Consider the following 24,279-nt stretch of genomic DNA (forward strand, 5'->3'; position numbering starts at 1 on the left):
GAGAACTTGTTCTCAACTAGCCTACCTGGTTAAATAAAGGTGAAATAAAAATAAAGAAAAAACTAAAAACATCAACTCAAATTGTACCTTTTGTAATGACCACTCAGAAACGGTGTTACATCTTTTTTGGTATTGAATTCATGTAAGGAAACTGTGGCACGACATCAGTAGATTTATAATTGAACACATTTACAAAGATTCTACACTATTGCGGAGAGATGTACTGCTTGGATTCTTTACCTATGAAAGAAGTAAGTTGAAACAATTTTATGTAATTAATTTCATTATTCTTTTGGCCAAATTTCATATTCACAAATGTAAATTTACAAACAAAACACCACATTTTCTTACCATACAAAAATACATTGAACTATATTTTAAGACAATTAAATACTCTACTAACAAAAAAGCTGTTCGAATTATAAGTGTATGTATGCCTCACAATGTCCTTGTGTAATGTAATGTTGTACCCCCCAGACCCAATTGTCCTTTGTATATTAGGTATATATATATATACTTGTGTTCACATGTACTTCCTGTATTGATTTGTTGTTAAAGAAAGAAAAGGGACCCATGCGGTATCGATGATGTGACGCAATCGCGGAGCCTCTGGAGGCACGCAGAGGCCAAATTGAGCTCTTTACCGCATCGCTGTACGACTCTCAAATGATGTAATGATATGGAGGGCTTCATATAGCTCCGCATTGACATGGTTGGTTGGCGGTAGGTGAGGGCGGGAGGTCCTGTATAAATACAAATTTACTTCCTTACCAACAGCTCTGCGAAGCATGAATGGCCAATTTCTGCAGAGGCCATATCACGGTAAATGCTGCACCGCCAATCCAAACAGCAGATTTACCTCGCATGGCCTTTAAGGCTGAGCAACGAATAAATGCATCTCAGGAAAAACTACAAATCCCACTCTGCAACCTGGTTTGTGTATGACGCCATGATCTCTGCAAGCTCGTTTCTGTTGGCTTTGTGCGAAGCGAGAAACGACGCGGAGATGTTTGGGCTAAAGAAACCAGCATAGGTAACGTTATAGATTTACACATGGTGGTGTGATCATATGAGCAGTCATACGGTGATACATATGCAGCTTGAGTGTAATGCTGAGCGTTGCAAATGTTTTAAATCCACGCAATATAGGCTATTTGTATGCCTTTCATCAATGCCGTTCCAGTAGCCTAGCAGCAAGACGTCCGAACAATTAAAGATGATTGATGGACACCAGTTAGTTGTGAGCAATAACGTCCCTCGTCAGTATTTGGCATGTTTAGTCGGCCCGTCATTTGCGCAGCAGTAAAGTACCCCTGGTTGTAGGCTTGTTGGTTTTCTGTTCTAGCGCAATGTAAAGTACCATCCTTGTAGCCTATTATCCATCCCTCCTTGAAAGCATCTTTGTCATACAAATATAGTGTCCATTAATTTGCCTGCCTGCCAGCTGTCGATAAAGGCAGCAGCATGTCATGATTCCCTTGGAATCAGAGCCTATTGGCTTAGTTTGGGATGGCCATTTTATGGGCGTATACTCTCTTTAGAATAGAGTCGGTTGCTTTACATGCACACATTATGGGTCGTTGTCTTTTTTAAATAAATAAAACGTCTCTATTTTAGCCTGTGTTTTAGTGTGCGCTTCACTGTTTTCCACACCATTGTGTTTTACCTTAATGTAGATGTAGTATGTTGTGTGAGTGTTGTTGAACTTGTCACTCTTTTGCAGGGAATTCATTTTACAGACATGGAACCTCCAGTAGTGGAGGCAGGAACCAAGTCGGTTATGGAGCGCTTGACACAGCCAGTGGAGACAGTTGAACAAGCAGTAGAAATCGAGGAACAACCAATCGTTACAGGTGAACAATGCATGGAAACTGAAGCACAACCAATGAGTGAACTGCTACCTGCCACAGTAGAAGTGGCTTTGGAGTGTGTCTCAGACCCCACAGCTTCTACAGAGTCTGCTGCTCCTGAAGAGCGGGAACTGGGCCAACCTGAGGATGCACAGAAGGAGACCCATGTGCATGACGTGGCCGCTAGTGACAGAAAAAATATTCCCCCCAAGAAGAACCGAATGGAGCCACTCAAGATGGACATGTCCAGGCCACCAAAAATGGTGACGCCGCTCACATGTGAGTATTGAACTTCTCTGATAGTCTGACATGACTGGTTACCATGTAATACATTTTTGTATTTATCTTTCAAGGCTTTAGTATTGCAGACAGACTCTCATAATGTCCCCTGTAGTGTTTTTAGGTGATTTATTTCTGTGTCTTCATTAGCAGTTTAAGCTATTACTACAGTTCATTCATTTTTTTTGCTCTTAAAGTAACCTCCATTGTGTGTTAATATAGGTTTGAAGCTGGGATACAAGTGTTCTGTCCTCTAATCCCTTCTCCCTCCCCCCAGCTTCCCAGATCTCTCTGCAGTGCCTGGAGTGTCACATCATCTTCAGCGACCACAAGAGCAAAGAGCGCCACCTCAAGCAGAGTCACCCGGCAGAGTACGAGCAGTGCATGCTGGGGGATGCCCTGTTTGCCTGCTATGTCTGCGACCGCCACTTCACCAACTCCAGTGACCTCATGCTTCATCAGCGTGCACACACGGAAAAGACGCCCTTCAAGTGCCCCATCTGTGGTGAGGCCTTCAGCCGTTCCTCTGAGCTCACCCTCCATAAGAAGCTTCACTTCGGCCTGTACGGATACACCTGCGCAGACTGTGGAAAACCCTGCAAGACACTCACCTTACTGAAGTATCACCGCCGCACACACACAGGGGAGAGGCCCTATGTCTGTAAGGAGTGTGGCAAGAGGTTTAGCATGTCCAAGGCCCTCCAGAAACACGCACTAGCGCATTTGCCGGAAGGAATGAAAGGAGACATTGGAGGGATCACCCCACCGACAAAGGCACAGCTAAAGAAGAATAGTGGTGAGTGCTGAAAAACATGTTTGTTTTCATGTCATACAACTTCCCATACTGGGATGTGCAGTGAAACACTCGTGATATACACTATACAGTGATAAAGCTAGTGATGTACACTATACAGTGATAAAGCTAGTGATGTACACTATACAGTGATAAAGCTAGTGATGTACACTATACAGTGATAAAGCTAGTGATGTACACTATACAGTGATAAAGCTAGTGATGTACACTATACAGTGATAAAGCTAGTGATGTACACTATACAGTGATAAAGCTAGTAATTCTATGCAGAGTCAAACCTTTTTGTTTGTGACAAATGACTACTTCACCTTTTACACCAAGATGTAAACTTTCATCTGTATTCTTTGTATCTAGGCACTGCAGTGGTGAAATTGTCCTGCTCCGTGTGCAAGGCAACCTTCAAGACTGCCAAGACACGGCTGCATCACATGAAACACAAGCACAACCTGTGTGTTACAGCACCCAGCAGCACCACACTAGCTGGCCAACAGGTGAAGCTAGGTCAGCCCATCATAACCCAGGTTCCTATGGGCCAGCCAACCTTTCTCCACATGGAACCCCTTGGTCCCCTCCAGCAGGTGGACAACATAGACACTGAACAAATCCGGAAACTAATAGAGTCTTTGGGGAACGTGCGCAAAGTGAACCAGGTGGTGATACTGGGACAGGTGCTGCCACACGGTCAACCATTGGATCTACAGCGGCTACAGGGAAAGAGAGAGCATTTGCAATTCCGTTTTACTCAACCACATTTTATAGAGCTGAAAAAGATTGGGGGTGGAGAGACTAAGTCAATGGGACTGGAACGGGCAAAGCCACAATGTGAATTGCTGGAACCAATTATTACATTGGAACCTGTAATATCAGATGGACAAATGGAGACCCCATTATTTTCACACACACAGGAAGTTACATACGCTGAGCATGCTGGATTAAAACAAACACACGAAGGAGAGATGATTCCTCAGCAGTTACTTGGACAGACTGGTCAGACAGTTGAAGAAGAGAACACTATGATTCAGACTGTATCAGTGGAACAGGTGTTCTGTCACAGTGAAACAGTTGAGCTCGGGGAAATGACTGAACAAAGTCAAACGGTTGTGTTGGAAGTCACTCCTTCACTGTTACCAACTCCGGAATTGGAACAGACTCAAACAGATCAACAAGGACTTATGTCTGCTTCCTCACTACCAACATTTCTATTTGAACAGACTTCTGGACAGAATCTAATGGTTCAGGAGGGAAATATCTCTGTCCCGTCGCTCATACCAACAGTGGAGTTAAAGCTGAGGCCATTAAAAACTGACCAGCAGGAAGAACTCTCCACTTCCTCATTGGTACCAACAGTTAAGTTTGCACAAACTCCTCCTAAACAAACAAGCCAGGTAGGAGAGACAGCCACACAGATAGAGACATTACAGTTAGAGCAGATCTATTCCAGTATTGGACAGACACAACAGACCGGAATAGGACAGCGAAGAGCAGTTGAGAAACCTCTTCTAGAAAACACAGAGAATGACCAGCAGCACATTTTGGAAAATCCTTGCGAAGGAAAGAAACAGACATCACAAGAGCAGTTGCAGACACTGATAGATAAGTCTGCTTCTAACAACGCACTGAACAGCAGAGAGCTACAACCTTGCACTCCGACGTCAGAAATATTCCCTCCGCCGTCCGAGACAAAGGCACCACAGAGTTCACAACTGCCTGTGCATTTGATGTCAGTACAAGAATTTGTAAAAGTGAGGAAAAGAAAGCAGCCAAATAACTCTATAATGCAAGGAAATATGCAACAGCAAACGGTTGAGTTGAAAGGGGAGGCTGCCAAACGACCAAGAGCAATGAAAGCTCATCTTGTTGTGAAGTTTGGCCCTAAAGAGAAGCCTAAAAACCAGAATAAGCTTCCACAACCATCTAAGTTGCTTCAGAAAGGAGACCAGATTCAGGATATGAATCAAATGTGTGTCTCAGCTCTACCTGACAAAAACTTGCCCTTAAAGGTTGGTAAAGAAAAAACGGTCAAGAGGAAAAACAATATTTCCAAGTCAAAAATCAAATCCCCATCCATATTGTGTGACCCACATGTGCAGCAAGTCTTGCAGGTAGATGAGCAGGTGCATCAAGTGAAGCCGAGGAAGAAGAAAGTAGAAAAGCAAAAGTATGTAATTAGTGAGACTTATTCTGAGCAGATTAGCGCTGAACCGATTAGCGAGCAAGAGGTGATCACTCCACCCAAGCCAAAAAAGAAAAAGCAGCAGACGATAGCGCAGGAGGACCAGCTTAAGAAAACAAAGGGCCAAAAGATGTCAAAAATGGGGAGAAAGAAAAATAAACCGAATGTGAAAGCAAGCCCAAAAACAGAAGATATGCCCGGCCCTGAAATAAAGCAACAGTCCCTACTCCTACTGAAGGGTCACAAACAGCCTCAATTGAAAGTTTACAAATTAGATGCCTCAAAAGCCCCCCAAGGTCAAACAGATCTCCACCAAGACACCCATCCCATCCATAAGAAGAAAGGGCCAAAAAGCAAGCAACTAAAAATGCTAGCGGCTGGAGGGAAAAGAAAAGTAGGGAGACCCAAAAAGAACCACACAGCACTCTCTGTGTTGGCTCCTTTAAAGACTACGTCTCATTCTTCTGACACCTCTCCGACCAAGCCAAAGACCAGCAGGAAACGTAAGGCCCAAAAAGTGGAGACAGAGGGGCTCATCAGTGGCTCTCATTCCCCGCGAGCCCTTGAATGTAAGGACTGTGGTGAGAGGTTCTCTGATGTCTCGTCCCTCCAGGAGCACAAGGCAGCCCTGCATGCAGTGGAGAGCCCTGGTCTCACCTACACTAACGGCAACATCTTTGAGGGCGTTTCTGGGTCAGGTCTAGGCCCGCCTCCACTTAAAGTGACTGAGGAGGTCATTGAAAATTCATTGAGTCAAAACATGTTTGGAATGCAGGTAGCATCTGACTGGGATATGGCGGTGGAGATGAGAGAGGTAGGGTTGGGAGAAAGAGGGGAGCGAGTCTCTTTCCCAGCCCTAAACCCTTCCCCCTCTCTGCCTCTGGCTGCTGCGCTTGTTGAAGGTGGACAGAAGGAAAGGGAGAAGAACATGAATAAAACCTCAGAGGGGATTGAATCATTTTCTCATATGGCACCAAATTCAACTCTTTCTTACTCCCCTCCACAAGTTCAATTCACTTATCTGGCCAAATCTGACAAGGTCCAACCCCTTCTGTCCGAGAATCTTTCTCATCCTCACCTCACACCCATAGCCCCCCTCCACAGCTGTCACCAAACAGGGGACACTAAGTCAGAGAGTCAGAGCAATATGAATGACACTGCTGATGCTCTCATACCTACCGTTTCTGGATTTGAGCACCTAGGGCCTATTGAGGATGAAATTAAAGAGGAGTTACTACTTGAGGTGGATTTGGTCACTGTTGGGGATGGTGACCAAAATGAGGGGGAACACCAGAGCTCACCGTATAAAGACAGTTCACAAAATGAGGGATCCAGCCTTCATGAAAACAGCACTCATGAAAACAATAGCACTCATGCACTATCTGCACATGCTCAGATTGAAAATGTGAATAGAACTGTAACAACACAAAATGTACAGACCAAATCCTGCCCCTCTGACCCGCTGGAGATCAAGCAAGAGGAGGAGGAGATTATGGTGCAGAGAAGAGAAGTGGAAAAGAGGGGAGTGGGTAGAAGGAATTATACCAGGGGCAGGAGAAGAGGAGTTGGACGTGTGAGGAGAGGTTCAGCCACAAGGAAGAGTCTAGAAGGAGCGGGCATGAGAGAAATTGAACCAGAGAAAGAAATTGATGAATGTCAGGTAGTCTACCAGCTGTATTCACTCAATAATGATACTGAAATCAAGGATGAAGCAGACATCACTTCTCTCCATCCTGGTCAGTCATCTCCCATCAGTTTACAGACCGAGAACAGATCGATCTCTGAGCAAAACATGCTAACAGCTCCATGTCCATCTGGATCCTGCATCTCACCGCTTGAGGAGGATCTTGAGGACCAGGTAGTGTTTGAGCTAGAGTCCGTCACCACCAGTGTAGTGGAAGTGTTGAAGACCGAAGATGGGATGGTGATGAAAGGAGTAGCAGGGGACCAGGACGACAGGGACACTGGCCAATCCCCAGGCATCATACTGGAGAGGTTCCTCACCTCAAGGCAGAGCGAGGCAGCAGTGGGGGAGAATGGAGTGGTGCTCATGGTAGACTTGAGAGGTCAGGAGGTCAAGGTGGAGGAGAACACCTCAGATTTGGTTCCTGTGCCACACACCTCTCATGCCAGACACACAGTGGAGCAGAGGGGGGTCAGGATGTATCTGGTGAAGCAGGAAAACAACCTGGTTTTGAATGACCCCCAGGTTAGTCAAGGTCAATCCCAATTGAATGTGGAGCACAGCAGTACCAGGCAGTGCATATTCTACCCTGTGAAGGAGGAGAGGGAGCTTCTGGATGAGCCATCTCAAAGTGAGCAGGGAGTACCAGCGCTGGTGGTGCCTGGAGAGGCCAAACTCAACCATCCAATGGAGAGACTATCCACTACCAACCCTGCAGTAGAGGAGAATGAGGTGAACAGGAGAGCAGCAAAGTTGAGATCTGAGATCAATGAGTATGGAGAAGGTAAGATCACCACATGAGTCATGTGTTGTAGCAATGTACATTTTCATAAACAGTAGTGAAGTTATCCATGGATGTAACTAAATACTGTTTTTTTCCAGGTGACCTAGACTTTGAGCAGCAAGACACCGAGGAGCTTGTTGATTTCCTACTTCAGAATTCTGACGAAGTGGTGTCCGAGGTTGTTGAATGTTCTGACCCGCAGCCTGACCCTGAGGCTGTAGTTATGGCCTGTTTCCATGACAGCCAAAACCATGCCTCACTGCATTCAAATTATATACCAAACAAGTAAGTATTGTAATTAGCATTTTACTCATGACTACACTGTACAATTTCATTAAAGTTTCTACTTTATATTGTCATGTACTGTCTGTATCCTTAAAGACATGTCATGCTGTCAGTTTTGATGTAAATTCTTGTCCTCAGCTTGCCAACCACAGAAAGCCAGGCTCATTCAGTATCTATGGGAGGGTCCCAGGCAGGGACTGGCTACAGGAAACCCATTGATTACTTCTCCAAGTATTTTGGTTGGGACGCTTGGGCAGAGATTGCCCGTTGCACAAATAAAGTGTCCCATCTTTCGAACGCAGTAACAGCAAAAGAGGTGGCCCAGTTTGTCGGAATCCACATTGCCATGGGAACATTGAAGGTATGTAAATGAAAGTATTGGCGTATAACCTGAATTTTATTCCTATGGCGTCTAGTTTTATTGCATCGTCATCCTTACTACACAGAATGGGACATGTAAAGAACAAATTAGTTAGGCCTAGTGGGTCAAACTCATGCTAATCTCTGCACTTTTGAATGTCTACAGTCATTCTTATGAGCACACTATCTAATGCTGCCTAAACTAACATTGTCTTCAATGTCGTTCTCCCTTTCTCCTCTCCTAGTTCCCCAGTCTCAAGCTGTACTGGCAGGACTTCACCAGGGTGCCTCTGGTTGCTGACACCATGTCTGCCTCCCACTTCTCCCAACTCTCCTGCAAACTGCAACTGGCATCTCCAGCGCCAGCAGGGGATCCCATGGACACCCAGGAAGCTGGACACAGTGGTAATCCAGACAGGCCTAAGGAGGGAGACCCCACACGCAACCCTCTCAGAGCTTTACACACCCCAGCTAACCCTACAGTTGGCACAACTAGAGGTGAACTGGATGGCAGTGTCCACACACTTACATGCGGCCACAGTCAAATACAAGCTCTTAGCTCCAAGTCTGTGTCTGCAAAATCCACAACCCAGACGTCCACAGTCCCTCACAGCATTTGGCAGAGGTGTGGGGACATGCCATCCAGTCAGGACTGTTTTAGTTTTAAAACTGACCCCCTTTGGAGGGTTAGACCGTTAATGGACCACGTTCGGGCCGGATGCCTGATGCTGAGAAGAGAGGGTGACCATGGAGTCGATCAATACCCTCTCCCTTTGACGTGTAGAGCGGTCAACAACAAGCGGCCCTCCTTGCACAGCACAGTCTTAGTTAGATGTGACGGTCTGATCCTAGATTTCAACCTTAGTCTGGATCTCTCCAACAAAGAGGCCACTGTTGAGAAAATGGTGCCCAGAGATGGGATGGTGTATCTCTGCAAGCAGGAGCTCTCTACCCCTGCCATGTTGGAGCACCTCCTTGGGTCAGGGGTGCATGGTGCGGGAAAGGTGGGAGGAGCCAAAGGACAGATGGGTGATGAGTTTGTTAGCTCTGACGGGCGGCTGATGCTACACAGGTACCATCTCGGCTTCATCCTCTCTACTGTAGGGAAGGCCCAGCAGAACATGGCATCGCTCGTCGACAGCTTCGAGAAGGCTCAAAAAGCAGCCAGCCTCAATAGAGACTTACTGAATCTCTACCATTCCCCACTCTCAGCCTCAGCACCAACTAGCTGGCCACAGGCTGTTCTGTGGTACCTTACAGATCTGGCTCTGGTAAACTCATGGATACAGTACAGGCAGGATCATGTTCCTCTGCCTGAGCCTTTGAACCTCATGGCATTCAGGCTAGAGGTCTCCAAGGCCTTGATCCTCTCTAGTGTCTTAGACACCCAGGACTCAGCCCCTCCGCACCCCCCTCAGAAATTACACTCCCCGGGCACAGCCCCAGATCCTGGCCTGTTACAGGATAGTCCTCTCCCTGACATGGCCACGCGGTACGACGGTTCGGGCCACTGGCCGGAGCAGCTTGGGGAGGGAGAAGGTGGCAGGTGCCGCTTCGGAGGCTGTGAGCGACTGTCTCGAGTACGATGCCTCAAGTGTTGCGTGTTTCTCTGTATCTCTCGTAACCACAACTGCTTCTTGAATTTCCACAGTCAAGGGACTTTTTGAAGTTGATAAGATTTGTTTTTTTATTAAGTGGTGCATGTTTTATTTAATGCTATGTTTTAGCTTTTCTTTAAATATGTTTTTTATTTTAGGTTAGAAGCTCTGATTTCATATTTCTCCCCCCTACCCCAAATATGTTTGAGTACTACTCTTTTCAGTGTCAGCTTCAGTACTGTGCATCAAATTAGGAACTTGGTCCCTTTTTTAGCCTACTGTGTAAATGTAATCTTAATGTATGCAATGGCTTTTGTATGAATTTGCCTACAAAATAAAATGTGAAAAGAGAATTAATGATAACCTTAAAGTCAATGTCTCTGAAACCAAGTGAAAATACATTTGAAGATGTTTTTGAAATTATAATTTAAAATAGTGCTGCATTTTTTTCTGAACCTTGTTTAGTTGTTTACATGCCAAGAAGCTATTGCATGTTTTTTTTTTGGCGTTCTTTGTAAATGTAATAATTGAGTTAATACTGTTGGAGTAAATACATGTACGTTTCCTGACTGTTTGGGTTGTGAATTGTATTGGTCCACCTGCTGCTCTCAAGGTACATTTTTCACTGGAGTTATTCATCAAATCTTTAGCTACAAACAGCGAATTAATTAGATTATTTACCAAATCAACTGCACGCAAGCATAGACAAACACGTGTCTATGCATTTACTCAAATTAAGGATAAAAGAGCAGAAAATCATTCAAAATGGAATTGTTTTGTTGAAGACCTAAATATTGTCCTTGTCACGTGACAAGGGGCAATTCAATTTCCACATTCACTGTACTGGAAGCGGTTTGAGGTAGGTGGCTAACGGCTTGTTCGCAATTCATGTTTAGCTGTAACGTTAGTTTGCTAGTATCGTTTAAGACTTATGCCTACATATTTACCATTATCATGGTGGGGCAGTTGGTTTCCGTGAACTAAACGTGTCCGTAAAATGCTACGTTATTTCTCCGTTTTGAATTGTTAGCCAGCCAGCTAATGTAGCTAGCTGGGTTATGTTATTCGAATTTGGTGTTAGCTCAGCAAACCATTGAGGTACAAGACTAAGGTAAATACACCGCTGACTGTTAAGCCGTCCTGCAAGAACCTAAAACTAACCCATAACCATTTATTTTTGTATAAATTTAACGAATATATCGGGCTGTGTATCAGGCGTGTCGGTGTAGCCTTTTCCAACCATTAGCTAACGTTTGTCTTAACAGGAGTTTCGCGAAGTCCTATTTAGACAACGTTAACATTAGTACAAATGTAACATGTCTATCGCCATTGGCATACTGTATACATAAAATACATATAGCCAAAGTATAACTACTGTTGCTTCACTACGTGAAAATTATAATCTGTTTCTGGGGAAACTCGCAATATATCCTTCTAATGTCGAGTAACTTGCTACCGTTAGCTGATATGGGCAATCTTCACACCGTTAGCTAACTTTAGGGCCTTGTTGGTTTGGGAGCCTATATCAGCTAACGTTAGCGCATTGAGCTGCTAGCTGGGCATGTTTTAACGTTCTTATGTCTAACTTTTGCAAGCAAATTAAAGCTATTAAATCAATTATGGGCATTTATCTAGCTGTAGTTAATGTTAGTTAACAGCTGGCTATGTAGTTAACTAGTCAACAACTTCGCAACTAACATCGAATTAGCCAGCCAGCCATAAAGTCAGTGAACCCTTTTTTATTTTTAGCATTCAGTCCAAATAAGTGGGATTTAATTGAGATATGCCTGTGCACAAGACTTAGTTATTTTAAATGTCTGTCATAACTTCTCAGTTATCAAGCTTGCAATGTGATCATTTATTATTAGCTATATTAAAACCCATCTGGCTACATTACATATTAATGTACCTCCCTGGTTGGCTAAGTCGATCATCTTATGTTTAAACTTTTCAGGACATCCAGTCTCCCACGATGGACTCAGACATACTGAATATAGAGGAGATAGTGATGGGGAAGGGGCCACCAGATCCCCCTGCAGAACTGACCACTGAGAAACCAGCAGAACCCTACAAACCCATCTCCTCCTTCAAAGCACCGCCTCCACCCACCATTCAACCATGTGAGATGGGTGGCAGTTACTTATTTTGGTTGAAATGGTATTTTTATTGCAGAAGAAACAGTACACATACAAAAGTATACAAACAGACAATGTTAACAACCTATGCTTTGTGGTACAATAAATTATTTATACAAAGACCTTAAGATGCACACATATTGGGTGGCAGTTACTCTACTGTTTTAAGTTTTTGTAATGACTCACAGATAGGGCCGTTAGACCGTATTACCGCCACATTGGCGGTCACGAGTCATGGCTGCAGTCAAATTCCATGTGACCGTTTAGTCATGGCAATTAGGCTTCTCCAAGCTCTGATGCTGCTGATGGTCATTAGTAGCCAACCAAACTGCCTAACTGCTTGGTACTCAGCATGCAATTGTCCCTCTTATCACTCTGACATCCATGATAATGAACCATGGGAAAAGCATCCTCCATTTGCTATTTAAGTGCATAGACGACATGTGTTTTTTTCCCCGCTGCCTCTGTTTTGAGACAGGTGCATGATAATGGTCCGTTCTAAATCAAAACAAATTTCACACATATATTATTTAGTATATGTGAAGACAAGATTAAATCAAGAATAGTGTGATGGGTGACAATATTAGCATATCACTTGTGAATAATATAATACCCAGCTTAAGACAAACAGTGCATGTTTTTTTGCAACTTTTTCAAATCATAGTCACAAACCTCATGTGGCCTACCCCATAGGACTCCATGTTTGTTTGGTAAGGATTGTATCACAAATAAAGTGGCCAAATAACTGGTTAAAATGAAGCACATTTATCTGCTTCACAACGGGTGTAGGGCTTAACTGGCATAAACTACTTTGCGCGTAAGTTTCAAGTTTAGGGAAGATAGTTTACACCATAAAAAATGCACCTTTTATCATAAAAGCATTACATGCATAATCGTACTTTTGAAAATTGTGTTTTCCTGCTAATGGAACATTTGCACTTATAACCTACTGCTATGTGTGCATTGCTGCGCTTATAATGTAAAGAAATAGCCTAATAGTTTATCAACATTTTATGCCGTTTTCATTTCTTGCGTCAGGCTCATTGCTTGAAACAGGTTTTTTGATGCTGGTGGTTGTATTATTTTGGGATCTATTGCATCCCACAACTGTCCCAGACTGTTAGGAATATGTATTTCTCTCACAGAATAGAATAGGTCAACTTTTGTATTATGGGCGATAGTCGATTGACATAGGCAAGTGCGTTTGCTGTTCATTGGGTCTACTCATCTTGTTTGCTGATGAATAGTAAATTGGGACAGTTCTTCCAATATCTTCAATATGCACTTCCGAATTGGATGAGGACACGCAGAGTTGCCTCCCCGACGTGTCTGTCGTCACTTTAAGCCTGTGAGGAAAAACCTGATCACGTGACGGAGAGCGAGTGAGAGGTGCTTCGGCACACAGCCGGCAGAAGGGAATTATAATTATTATATTCAGCCCAATGGCACAAAGGCCACTTTCTGCAAAAGGCATGGATTATTTTAGGGGGCATTACAGCCACACAGAGGATGCAGCTGGGAAAATCGAGGCGTTATCGAGTGCTTGTCAAATTGTGAATGAGAAACTGATGAAGTGTGTACAGCCTTGCCAAAAAAACTAAGCAGAGCTCATGCCTTTCATGCAACTTTAAAAAATAATAATCTTTAGTTGCATGATGCAGCCAAGAATGTATTAAAAATCACAACCCAACATTTGTCACAACTAAAGTTACATTACTCTAAATTAATCATATAGGAGTGCCTTTTAAAAAAATACGTTTTTTAACCTTTCAACACAGTATATCCGCATGTGCGCAATCTCTCAAATAATTTGGAGAAAATATCCTTTCAATTTTGTTCAGCTATTTTCAATTGTATTTTGAAAACTATAAAATAATGCCATGGAATTCTAAGCAAATCTTTTCTCCCAAATCATCTAGTGTAGCCCACAGCCATATGGCATAGCCAGATCAGGGCCTAACATAAGGACAACTCTGAGTATGATATTCTGTTCTTCTGAACTAGACTACATTTTCTTAGTTTCTTTAGACCTGTCTAAAATAAATAATGGATTTGTGATATTACATGGATTTGTTAGACTTTAAAAAAATATTTTTTTAAATGTAGTTCTTCCAAAGGTCTGCATCAGTGGCTTGTTAATTAACAGTTGATTACTGAGATCTTCAGTCCATTTGCTTGCTAATCACCGTCTGACAAAATGTAATGACCGTCACAGCCCTACACATAGACAAATACAGATTTTCTTTTGGTTGAATGAAATCAATCTGGTAGGTAGGGAAGGCAATGCATATTCAGCTGTCATATCGCTGACCCCCTCTTCTCACAGATCAGCATGAGAACCTGCAGTGTTTCCAGTGCTTCATCACCTTCTGTAACTCCAAAGCCAAGGAGAGGCACATGAAGAAGAGCCATCGTGAGGAGTACAAGCAGCAGCTCCAGCAGGTATGCTACTACACAACCTGCCTAACAATCAAAACACTTTCTAGAAGGTATTACCCACTGAAGCCCTGTTTTTACCTTAATGTTTTCTGTCATATCATAAGCTTCAGACCAACATACAGTTGAAGTTGGAAGTTTACATACACTTATGTTGGTGTCATTAAAACTTGTTTTTCAACCACTCCACAAATTTCTTGTTAACCAACTACAGTTTTGGCAAGTCGGTAAGGACATCTACTTTGTGCATGACACAAGTCATTTTTCCAACAATTGTTTAAAGACAGATTATTTCACTTAGAATTCACTGTATCACAATTCCAGTAGGTCAGAAGTTTACATACACTAAGTTGACTGTGCCTTTAAACAACTTGGAAAATTCCAGAAAAGGACGTCATGGCTTTAGAAGCTTCTGATAGGCTAATTGACATCATTTGAGTCTATTGGGGGGTGTACCTGTGGATGTATTTCAAGGCTTACCTTCAAACTCAGTACCTTGTTGCTTGACTATTGGAAAATCAAAAGAGATCAGCCAGACCTCAGGGGGAAGAAATTGTAGACTTCCACAAGTCTGGTTCATCCTTGGGATCAATTTCCAAATGCCCGAAGGTACCACGTTCATCTGTACAAACAATAGTACGCAATTATAAACACCATGGGGCCACGCAGCCGTTATACCGCTCAGGAAGGAGATGTGTTCTGTCTCAGAGGTGAACGTACTTTGGTGCGAAAAGTGCAAATCAATCCCAGAACAACCGCAAAGGACCTTGTGAAGATGCTGGAGAAAACAGGTACAAAAGTATCTATATCCACAGTAGGAAGGAAGCCACTGCTCAAAAACCGCCATAAAAAAGCCAGACTACGGTTTGCAACTGGACATGGGGACAAAGATTGTACTTTTTGGAGAAATGTCCTCTGGTCTGATGAAACAAAGATAGAACTGTTTGGCCATAATGAACCTCGTTATGTTTGGAGGGAAAAGGAGGAGGCTTGCAAGCCGAAGAACACCATCCCAACTGTGAAGCACGGGGAGTGGCAGCATCATGTTGTGGGGGTGAAATGAAACATTTGACCCAAGTTAAACAATTTAAAGGCAATGCTACCAAATACTAATTGAGTGTATGTAAACATCTGACCCACTGGGTCTGTGATGAAAGAAATAAAAGCTGAAATAAATCATTCTCTCTACTATTATTCTGACATTTCACATTCTTAAAATAAAGTGGTGATCCTAACTTACCTAAGACAGGGAATTTTTACTAGGATTAAATGTCAGGAATTGTGAAATTCTGTTTAAATGTGTTTGGCTAAGATGTATGTTAATTTCCGACCTCAACTCTAAATGCCTATTTCCAGACTAGACCAGTAGGAATTTGCGGCATAACATAATTTATGCACATCTGTATTTTCTTCCCAGGGAGATACTCTGTTCACCTGCTATGTGTGTGACCGTACCTTTCCGTCCTCGGAGGAGCTGACCCAGCACCAGGGCTCACACAACAAGGAGGACAAGCCCTTCAAGTGTCCCCACTGCCAGGAGAGCTTCCGCACCTTCTCTGAGGTGAGTGCAGAACAGTGATACAGGTTCTGAACCAATATATGTTTAGTGTAACACTGCTTGAAATGAACTAGTAAAGTGTCAGACTCAAGGTCTCGACATAATAAATAAGTAAATAAATAAATGTGTTTTTATCGTCAGATACACCGGATAGGTGCAGTGAAATGTGTTGATTTATAGGGTCAGCTATAGTACGGAGCCCCTGGAGAAAATAAGGGTTAAGTGCCTTGCTCAAGGGCACGTCGACAGTTTTCACCTTGTCTGCTCGGGTATTCGAATCAGCAACCTTTTACTTACTAACCCAACACTCTTGCCCAGGGCAATAAAACATTTTCAAGCAAGGAGATTATAGATTGAAATTGTCCAAATGGACAAGTAAAGAAATCACTATCAAACAATTAGGCTACTCTGATCAGAAGTGGATATAATTGTCCTCCGGATGTGATGTTTCTCTCACTGTCCTCCCAATCTATGCAGAGTGCATCGGAGTATAATTATTGTAGTCCTGTGTTGAAGGGCATGAGGGGTCTTTCAATCATGCAGTCGCGAGATGCGTTTTGATCAGAGTGCACATTTGTTGATATTCATTGCTAGTTAGTGAGTTATTTGGCCAGTTAGGGCAAATTTTTGGTCAGAAATTAAAATCCTGGAAAGGTCAAGGTGTGTACATCGCCTGCGTGGGTGTCAGTGGGCTGTTGTCATAGAGGGATAGAGAGAGAGATGTTTGCTCAGCAGGTAAAATAATAAGACTAACTAATTGCCCATTCAAAACATTGTGTACTATAGCTGGTTCTCGCTAACTATTTAGCTATTAGCATGTATTAATGTTCGATGTCCTAAAATAACTTTCCACTGGCACTTGTGTATAACCGTAAATTGTCGACAGTTCAGTTGATACGGGTGCGCAGTTGATGAAACCAATGCTGCCTACTCTGTTTGTAATACCGTCTCGACCACAAAATTGGCTAAGAATCTCTATTCAATACTGGCCATGAAATTCTGACAAAGTAATAAAAAAAGTTATTGACTCGTAACTCCTATGCTGTCAACATTTCCCTGAACACTGAATATTTTAACTTTACAAATAGTTAAATATCTTAGTTAGCTACCTCTCCCACCTTAGCCATTTGATCCCCGGTACATTGAGTGAGGGAATTATTTTATAAAGATATCAAAAAGTATTTGGTTGTAATTGTAATGTTGCAGGGTGGCCAACTATCCTCCTGGAGAGCTGCTTTGGAGTGCAGGCTTTTGTTCCAGCCCTGCTTGAACACACCACATTGTAAAACATCAGCTACTCAACAGGACCTTGACTCTGGTGTGTTTGACCAGGGTTGGATCAAAAGCCTGCACACCCAGTAGCTCTCCAGATGGAGGGTTGACGGACCATGTTTTATACAGTAGCCTTTTATATCAGTGCAGTATTTTACTTTGTGGGGGTTATGTGCCTTTGCTCAAGGCCACTAGGAGGAGATGTAGTACATGGGATCAGAGACCAGCAGCCTTCTATTGTCAATACCAGTGTTGATAATTAATGTTATTTTGTGAAGTGGTTCCTTGCATCACTCAACACAGTTTTCAGTCACCTTTTTGGCCCATGGTGTTACAGATCCCTCTTTTTTTTTGGCGACTTGAGCTTTCAGACAAGTAAAAACACAGGCCTGCTTGTGGCTAGAACAGTTCATGTCAATCACTGGACTCTTCCCTCAGCCTTGACTCACATTTCCGTTCTGTTCACTCTCTGTTCCCCCTCAGCTGACGACCCACAGGAGACAAGTTTGTCCAGAGAGGCAATTTGTGTGTAAGGACTGCAGTGAGACCTTCCGCAGCCCTGCCCTCCTTCGTACCCACCGCCTGGCCCAGCACCCCCGTCCAGAGGCAGAGGTGGAAGAGCCAGATGACCCTACCAAGACCCACCGCTGTGGGAAGTGCAACCGGGGCTTTGAGGCCGAGTCTGAGCTAATAATGCACCAGGAGAACCACGCCGGTGACCAGCACTGCAACGGCAGTGCTTCGCCTGCAAAGAAGCGCGGACGGCCCTTTAAAGCAGAGGACGCAACGGTCGGAGAGAAGAAAGGGAAGAGGAGAAAGAAGAAGGAAGAGGGCACAGAGGAGGCTGAGACTGGAAACAATGCAGAGGAGGCTGCAGCAGCTCCGGCTGAGACCAAGGGGAAAGCAGGAGGAGGTGGCAGGCGAGGCCGTCCTAAAGCAGCAGCAGGCGAGGAGGCCAGAGAAGATGACAGTGAAGCCCCAGCAGAGGAGAAGAAACCCAAAGCGGCTCCCGCTCCACCCAAGCAACACCCCTGCCCTGAGTGTGAGCTCACATTCCCTGCCCTGGCCCAGCTCCGCGCCCACAAGAAGGAAAAGCACACCCCACGTAAGGCCCATCCCTGCGAGGAGTGTGAGGAGAGCTTTGCCCGTCCCGAGCAGCTAGAAGCCCACAAGAACCGGGCACACACTAAGGGGCGTTACGCCTGCCCTACCTGTGGCAAGAGCTTTGGCCGAGCGAGCAACCTGAAGGGCCACCAGCAGAGCAGCCACCCAGAGGAGGAAGAGGAGGAGGAGGAGAAGCAAGAGGCGGCGGGCCGCAGCAAGAGATAATTCAGAACGGGGAAGGGGGTTTTCTGTAAAGTGATTGGGGAGGGGGACGAAGTATCAGAGGGGTTTTAAAGAATTTGAATTTGGTCAGGGGTTTTTGTTTGAGGTTGGGCGTAAAATTTAGATCATAAGTTTGAGGTGTTTTTAGAATGTGAGGAATTTCTTGCAGGATTTTTAACAGGTGACCTGAGGTGTCCCACTGACTGTTCAGCATTTGTCATTTTTGGATTGTGTTAGGATGTTCAAGGCACACATCACACTTGGAGTGACTGACTTACTAACCAAAAGATGTTAGTCTTTGTTAAACCCATCTGTTTCTTTTCTGGACTAAGAACGACAATAATTAGTTTTGGGTATCGTGTTTGTTCCCACTGTTTTGATTATCTTTAAATGATGATCATGAGAATTGAGTTACTGTTTTTACATTATTTTTAGAGGTGTATGTAAAATGGCTTTCATGCTGTCTGACATGGAGCTTTTCTTGTATGTTTTATGATTTTTATATTGCTAATTACGTTTTCTGTAGTAGAAGATGAAATGCAACCACCGTGCATTTTCTAAAACCTGTTGGCTATTTACTTTTTGAAAAAGATTTGTGATAAGTGAACCATGGATTGTAATGTTTGGGAGTTACATAACGTCTCTTAGGAATCTATTTATATACGGTTTCTGGTTCATGTAGTGGTGCATTGTAATGCCAAACTTTCAATTATGATTAACTTCTAAATTGTACTGCTATAGTTAAATGCGCAGGGCATAAAAAATGTCAGTGTATTTATCCTCTTAAGTTCATTTGGTTTAGGCCCAATGGTTCTTTGGTGTCATGCATGGATTTTAACATAATGTCATCCTAAACAATGGTTGTAAAGAAGACTAATAGTCAATGACTCGAATTAGGATAATCCTGCCACCAGCTACACCTTGTCACCTATATTTCTGATTTGTTATACTTAATTTAAATGTCATAAATATTCTAATGAACTTTACATAAATTATTTGGTTTAAGTTTGGCATGATGACGAAATGACCAGAGGCCTGAATGGGCGTTTTCTTGTTTTCATTGTTCCCCCCATGTAACATGCCTGGACACTCTGCCAATATGTAATAAAGGTGCCCCGAGGGCTGCTACAGAATGACACATTTGTCTGTTTGCCTTTCAATGTGTCCTTCATTACCCCCTATTTTTATTAATTTGTGCTTTGTGACGTCACCCGCTATTGCCTAGCAGCTGTAACTACAGACAGACGATTATCAATTAAATTCGGAATTAAAACATTCTTAAAGGTAGTAAGTAGGCCCAAAAAAATCACTGACCATAGGTCAACCAATCTTTCTGCGGACAATCCCAAACGTAATCCCTCACCTAGCGCAGGTAATTGAAAAAGTGGACAGGCTATTTGTAGAGTATGATGGATTAACGAAAAAACGGAATCTAAATTAAATATAGGGGTTTTGCCGTCGCGCAAAGAGTAATTAAGACGACAGCAGATGCCCTGTGCTGATAGCAAGATTAACATAATTTAGTTTACTACGCCCTCTGCTGTTTAAAAGAAAGTATTGCGTTTCTAAAATAAAGTTACCTTTGAGTTGCTTTTTTGCGTTATCAAAATGGATCTAATCTTAAAGTATCTTGTGAGCTTGCTGATTTGTAAAACAGTTTCCTACACACATAGTTCGTCTTTATCTTGGAACCACTGTTTTTTATAGAGCCATGTAGCTATTAAAAATTAAATGTAAACCTATAATTTATTGAACTTATCCAATTGATCTCACCTGATTCATTTGGTCCCCTGTTTACATGTTCTCAATCATCAAGCTTCAATATCATATTCGACCTGAGGGCTGGATACATTTAGAGATGCCACCAAAAAACAGAGCGAGACCTGGGTTTGATTTTACAGGTATTTTGCATCTTTATTGCACAGCTCTCCTCTGTGTTCCTTTTATGCCAGGGACTTGCACATCATTTTATGAATGCCCACTATAATCCGCTTGAACTGGGGACTTCTAGGCAATTTTTCCAAAGTTTTGTTTTGCTGATTTGATGTCCTTGTCATATATTTTTTGTTCTGCCCACCAGGAAATCCCACTGCTCCACAATCCTCTGCATCTCCTGAGGAAGAGCCATTGGACTTGAGTCCAAAGAAGATCTACTGCCATAACTGTGGCTGGAGAGATTCCCTTAGAAATTTGTCCTTCTGTGTCCAGTGCCTTGTGGTCCTTAGGGATCCTGTTCTAAACCTCTCCATTGACATGAAACCAAACCTGAGTCAGACGACTGCTGAGCCCACCTGGGATATTCCACTTCAGCTCCCCTCTCCTGACACCATAGATCTGGGCTACTCCTCGTTTTCCTTTCCACCATCCCTGGAGGCAAGCCAGAGTGTCTTCCAGACCCCTGAGCCTGGTGTGGTGTCCCCGGGTCCCTTGCTGTGCCGATTCTGCCAAGAAACTTTTGCTCTGCCTATTCTTCTGCACCATCATGTCAAGGAAAGGCACCTTCATTCATGCAACATGTGTTGCCGCATATTCAAGAATGACATGCTCCTCATCAGACACCAGGTCAACATGCACAGCTTAGCTCTGCCTTGCTATCCTCGGCCTGCCTTCTCCAAACGTGGCCCAGGCCAGCCTAAAGGCGTTGCTCATATGCTGCTGAAACCCTACACCCGCCCCAAACCTACTCATGTCTGCCAGGCCTGCTCTCGAGAGTTCTGGTCACCAGGCGTGCTCCACAAACACAAGTGCAACCCTCGGCTGGTCCAGTGTACCACCTGTGGGGGCTATTTCGGCAGCCATCATTTGTTCTGCAAGCACAAAAGCCAGAACCTCTGCAGCAATTCCTGGAGGGCCATAGGGAAGGCAATGGCTCAGGCAGCATATGCAGCAGCTCAGGCAGCACACAGAGCAAACTCAACAAACCCACAGAGGGAGAGTTCAGGTGCAACTTTCCAGATCTTGGAGATAAACTCCACCACTCCTCATCACAGTGACTCTTCATTACCCTCCAGCAATGAGGAGGAGGAGCTGCAGAGTATGGATCGTTCATGCGCAGAATCCCCTTCTGCATAGTCTTGTCAGGACTGCATATCATAATCTTACATTTTTTTATTGCAGCATTTTGTTCAGAAAACAGGAGGCACATACTGTTTTAAAAAAAAATATGTTGAGAATATGTGAAATCATTATTTTACAGATGCATCCCAAAAAAATAATAAAAAATATGTGTCTGGCATTAAATATCCACCTTGTAGTTTTATGCTTTTTCACACTCTGTGCAAAGTTCCATTCACAGGTCAGGCAGGTAGCCTAGTGGTTAAGAGTGTTGTCCAGTAACAAAGTTCGTTGGTTCGAATCCTGAGCCCACTAGGTGAAAAATCTGCCAATGTGCCATTGGGCAAGGACCTTAACCCCAATTTCTCCTGTAAGTCACTCTGGATAAGAGCCTCTTCTTAGAGTCAAATATTATTTGTTATTGTAATACCCCTCCACGACAGTAGGTGTCATTAAGTGTGTAAAGAGCCGGATGTTTTTGTCCCACTGTTGTGTAGAAGACGGAAGCAGATCGGTCGCGGTTTGTGAGTGATTCAATTACAACAAATGGTGTGTTACAAAAAAAAATAAACATACGTTTTAACCAGTATTTAGGCTAGATAGTAACATTGTGCAACAAGCGTTATACAGTATCACAGATCAGTCACATATGATAGTTTCTGGATATTTTTCGGACAGTGAAGAGCGCATGCCTCCACGGCCACAAGGTGTTTCTGTCCAGGTGGAGCATCTGAAAATTAGCCATCTTCACTGTTGCAATCAGAACTGAGGTGATCTGCGGAAGTCCATATGTCGTCATAATTTACCTGCTTATTCTGTCAATAGTTGTAGTAGGTAGGTAGTTTTTATTGACGTGGGGCATTTTTGCGCTTTTGATTTTAATTAGGTTGGCTAAGTAACTAGCTACCGTTAGCTAGCTACAATTCAAAGTTAATATGGTGAATGTTGCCGTCACAGTCAGTGCGTTCATGTATTCAGCTCGCTCACTGCACTTGCTTGAATATGGCTAGTTACTTTTTGTATATTTCAGAATCAGTGTCAAACATACATTGTCTTAGCTGTTTTCTGCCAACATTAGTATAAAAGCATTCAACATTTTGTTTTGTAATGGCAGTTACTTTTAGTGACACTGGAATTGTATTATGGTCTGGTCTTGCTGTACATAATTCTGATGGCTTTTGTCCTGATCCTGAAATGGTGGCATTAGAGAATTATATCAATGGATTGTGTTTGTCTCACAGGTACCATGTCAGACTTCACCATCGATATCCAGCTGACAGAACTAGGGTTCCCTGACATATTGCAGCCCAGAGAAACTACCTGTGTGAAGGAAACACCATCGCCTTCGGCCTCTAACAATATCTCCCCTTTATCCCTGGCTAACCTCCAAACCCCCAGTTCCTCGCCGCCTCCTGCTGCACTCACCCCCACAGCTGTGGTCCCAGAACTGGTCGGTGTAGATCAGCTGGTTTCTGTAGACTCACAGACTGCTTCTACAGTTCAGCAGGTTGCCTCACAGACTGGCACTCATATTACAGTAACCACAAATCTCTCTGGGCCCCCTGAGACACTGACAATACTCTGCCCACCCCCTCCTTCTACACACAAACCTGTGGTAGTGCCACACACTTCACGGCCTGTTAGTCCCATATTGCTACCCAAGAGTTTAGTAAGTGGTCAAAGCAATAGCCTTCACCAAAACCCCAAAATAACTAAAACTGTCCTGATATCTGTGTCTCGTGTTGGAGCTGGTACTGTGTTGACGTCTGTACCAGCTACTTCCACTCCCCCTGTTGAACACTTAAGAACCATTAAGAATGATTCCGAGTTGCCACTGGCAGAACAGACTGCAATGTTTCAGACCACTCCAAAACCTGTAAACACAGGGAAGCCAGGAAGGGTGGTCGCTGATAAAGCTGAGGAAGAAGAACCAGAGGAGAAAATTGGAGGAGGGAAAGATGTTTTCGATGATGGGAAAGTGCAAGAACCAAAAGAGAAAGAAGCAGAAGTTGCAAAGAGTTTAGAGGAGGATTCTGAGGAAACAGATGACAGTGAGGTTTCTGAGAATGAGGATGATGACGAAGAGGAAGAGGAGGATGAGGAACTGGACCCAGGTAGGCTACAGCTCTAAAATCTTAATACCTTATTGTCAAACAACATTTTTTAGCTTAAAACAGTTGTAAGTTCACATACGTTAAAGTACACGTCTATGTTTATTTCCTATTCATGTTGTTTGTTAAAGCTCCCAAACAGTCATTCTGATTCCATTGTAAAATAGCCTTTTGAGTGACTAAAACATCAACTGTAATATTTTTTCCCTGCTTAAAAATGCTCAAAATTTGTCAAACTACCAGGAAGTCTGAAAAGGCAGACTGAGTGGGCGGGGAGCTAGTAGGCTGAGTGAGGCGAGGAGCTCATCTTGAGTGAAGTTTTTTTCAAACACCAATGTCAAGCAACATGTTTGCAGTGAGATTATCTCAAGCAAATTTGCTGATGCAAAAAGCAACTAAAACAACATTGAAATTGCATTCAACATTCAATTCTGTCATACATCACATAATGGTTTCACACAAAAAAATGTATCCAACTGTTTGGTTATGTAACAGCATCCATATAGAAAAAATGTTGGCTATATAATTTAGCTAGCTAGCCCAAAAGGAATTGTCAGCAC

The 24,279-nt window shown here is 43.4% G+C and overlaps 2 protein-coding genes across 3 annotated transcripts; both read left to right on the forward strand.

The window, feature by feature from the left end:
- The first annotated feature begins 777 nt into the window (after positions 1-777).
- Positions 778-10,397, forward strand: LOC112246965. The gene is made up of 7 exons (XM_024415588.2): positions 778-1,033; positions 1,724-2,129; positions 2,407-2,925; positions 3,298-7,584; positions 7,683-7,869; positions 8,008-8,230; positions 8,475-10,397. Exons 2-7 carry the CDS (start codon positions 1,742-1,744, stop codon positions 9,894-9,896), a joined length of 7,026 nt encoding a protein of 2,341 aa, XP_024271356.1. The 5' UTR covers positions 778-1,033; positions 1,724-1,741; the 3' UTR covers positions 9,897-10,397.
- Positions 10,398-10,537: 140 nt separating this feature from the next.
- On the forward strand, positions 10,538-19,690 carry LOC112222773 (zinc finger protein 574). Of its 2 annotated transcripts, none has more exons than XM_024385517.2 (5): positions 10,538-10,686; positions 11,782-11,947; positions 14,289-14,404; positions 15,816-15,959; positions 17,712-19,690. In XM_024385517.2, the coding sequence occupies exons 2-5, from the start codon at positions 11,800-11,802 to the stop codon at positions 18,555-18,557; spliced, it is 1,254 nt and encodes a 417-aa protein (XP_024241285.1). In that variant the 5' UTR covers positions 10,538-10,686; positions 11,782-11,799; the 3' UTR covers positions 18,558-19,690. The 2 variants fall into 2 exon arrangements, with proteins under 2 accessions (XP_024241285.1, XP_024241286.1); XM_024385518.2 differs by lacking the exon at positions 10,538-10,686 and adding an exon at positions 10,725-10,938.
- Positions 19,691-24,279: the final 4,589 nt, after the last annotated feature.

Source organism: Oncorhynchus tshawytscha, linkage group LG23, assembly GCF_018296145.1.
Source record: "Oncorhynchus tshawytscha isolate Ot180627B linkage group LG23, Otsh_v2.0, whole genome shotgun sequence".
Classification (NCBI taxonomy): domain Eukaryota; kingdom Metazoa; phylum Chordata; class Actinopteri; order Salmoniformes; family Salmonidae; genus Oncorhynchus; species Oncorhynchus tshawytscha.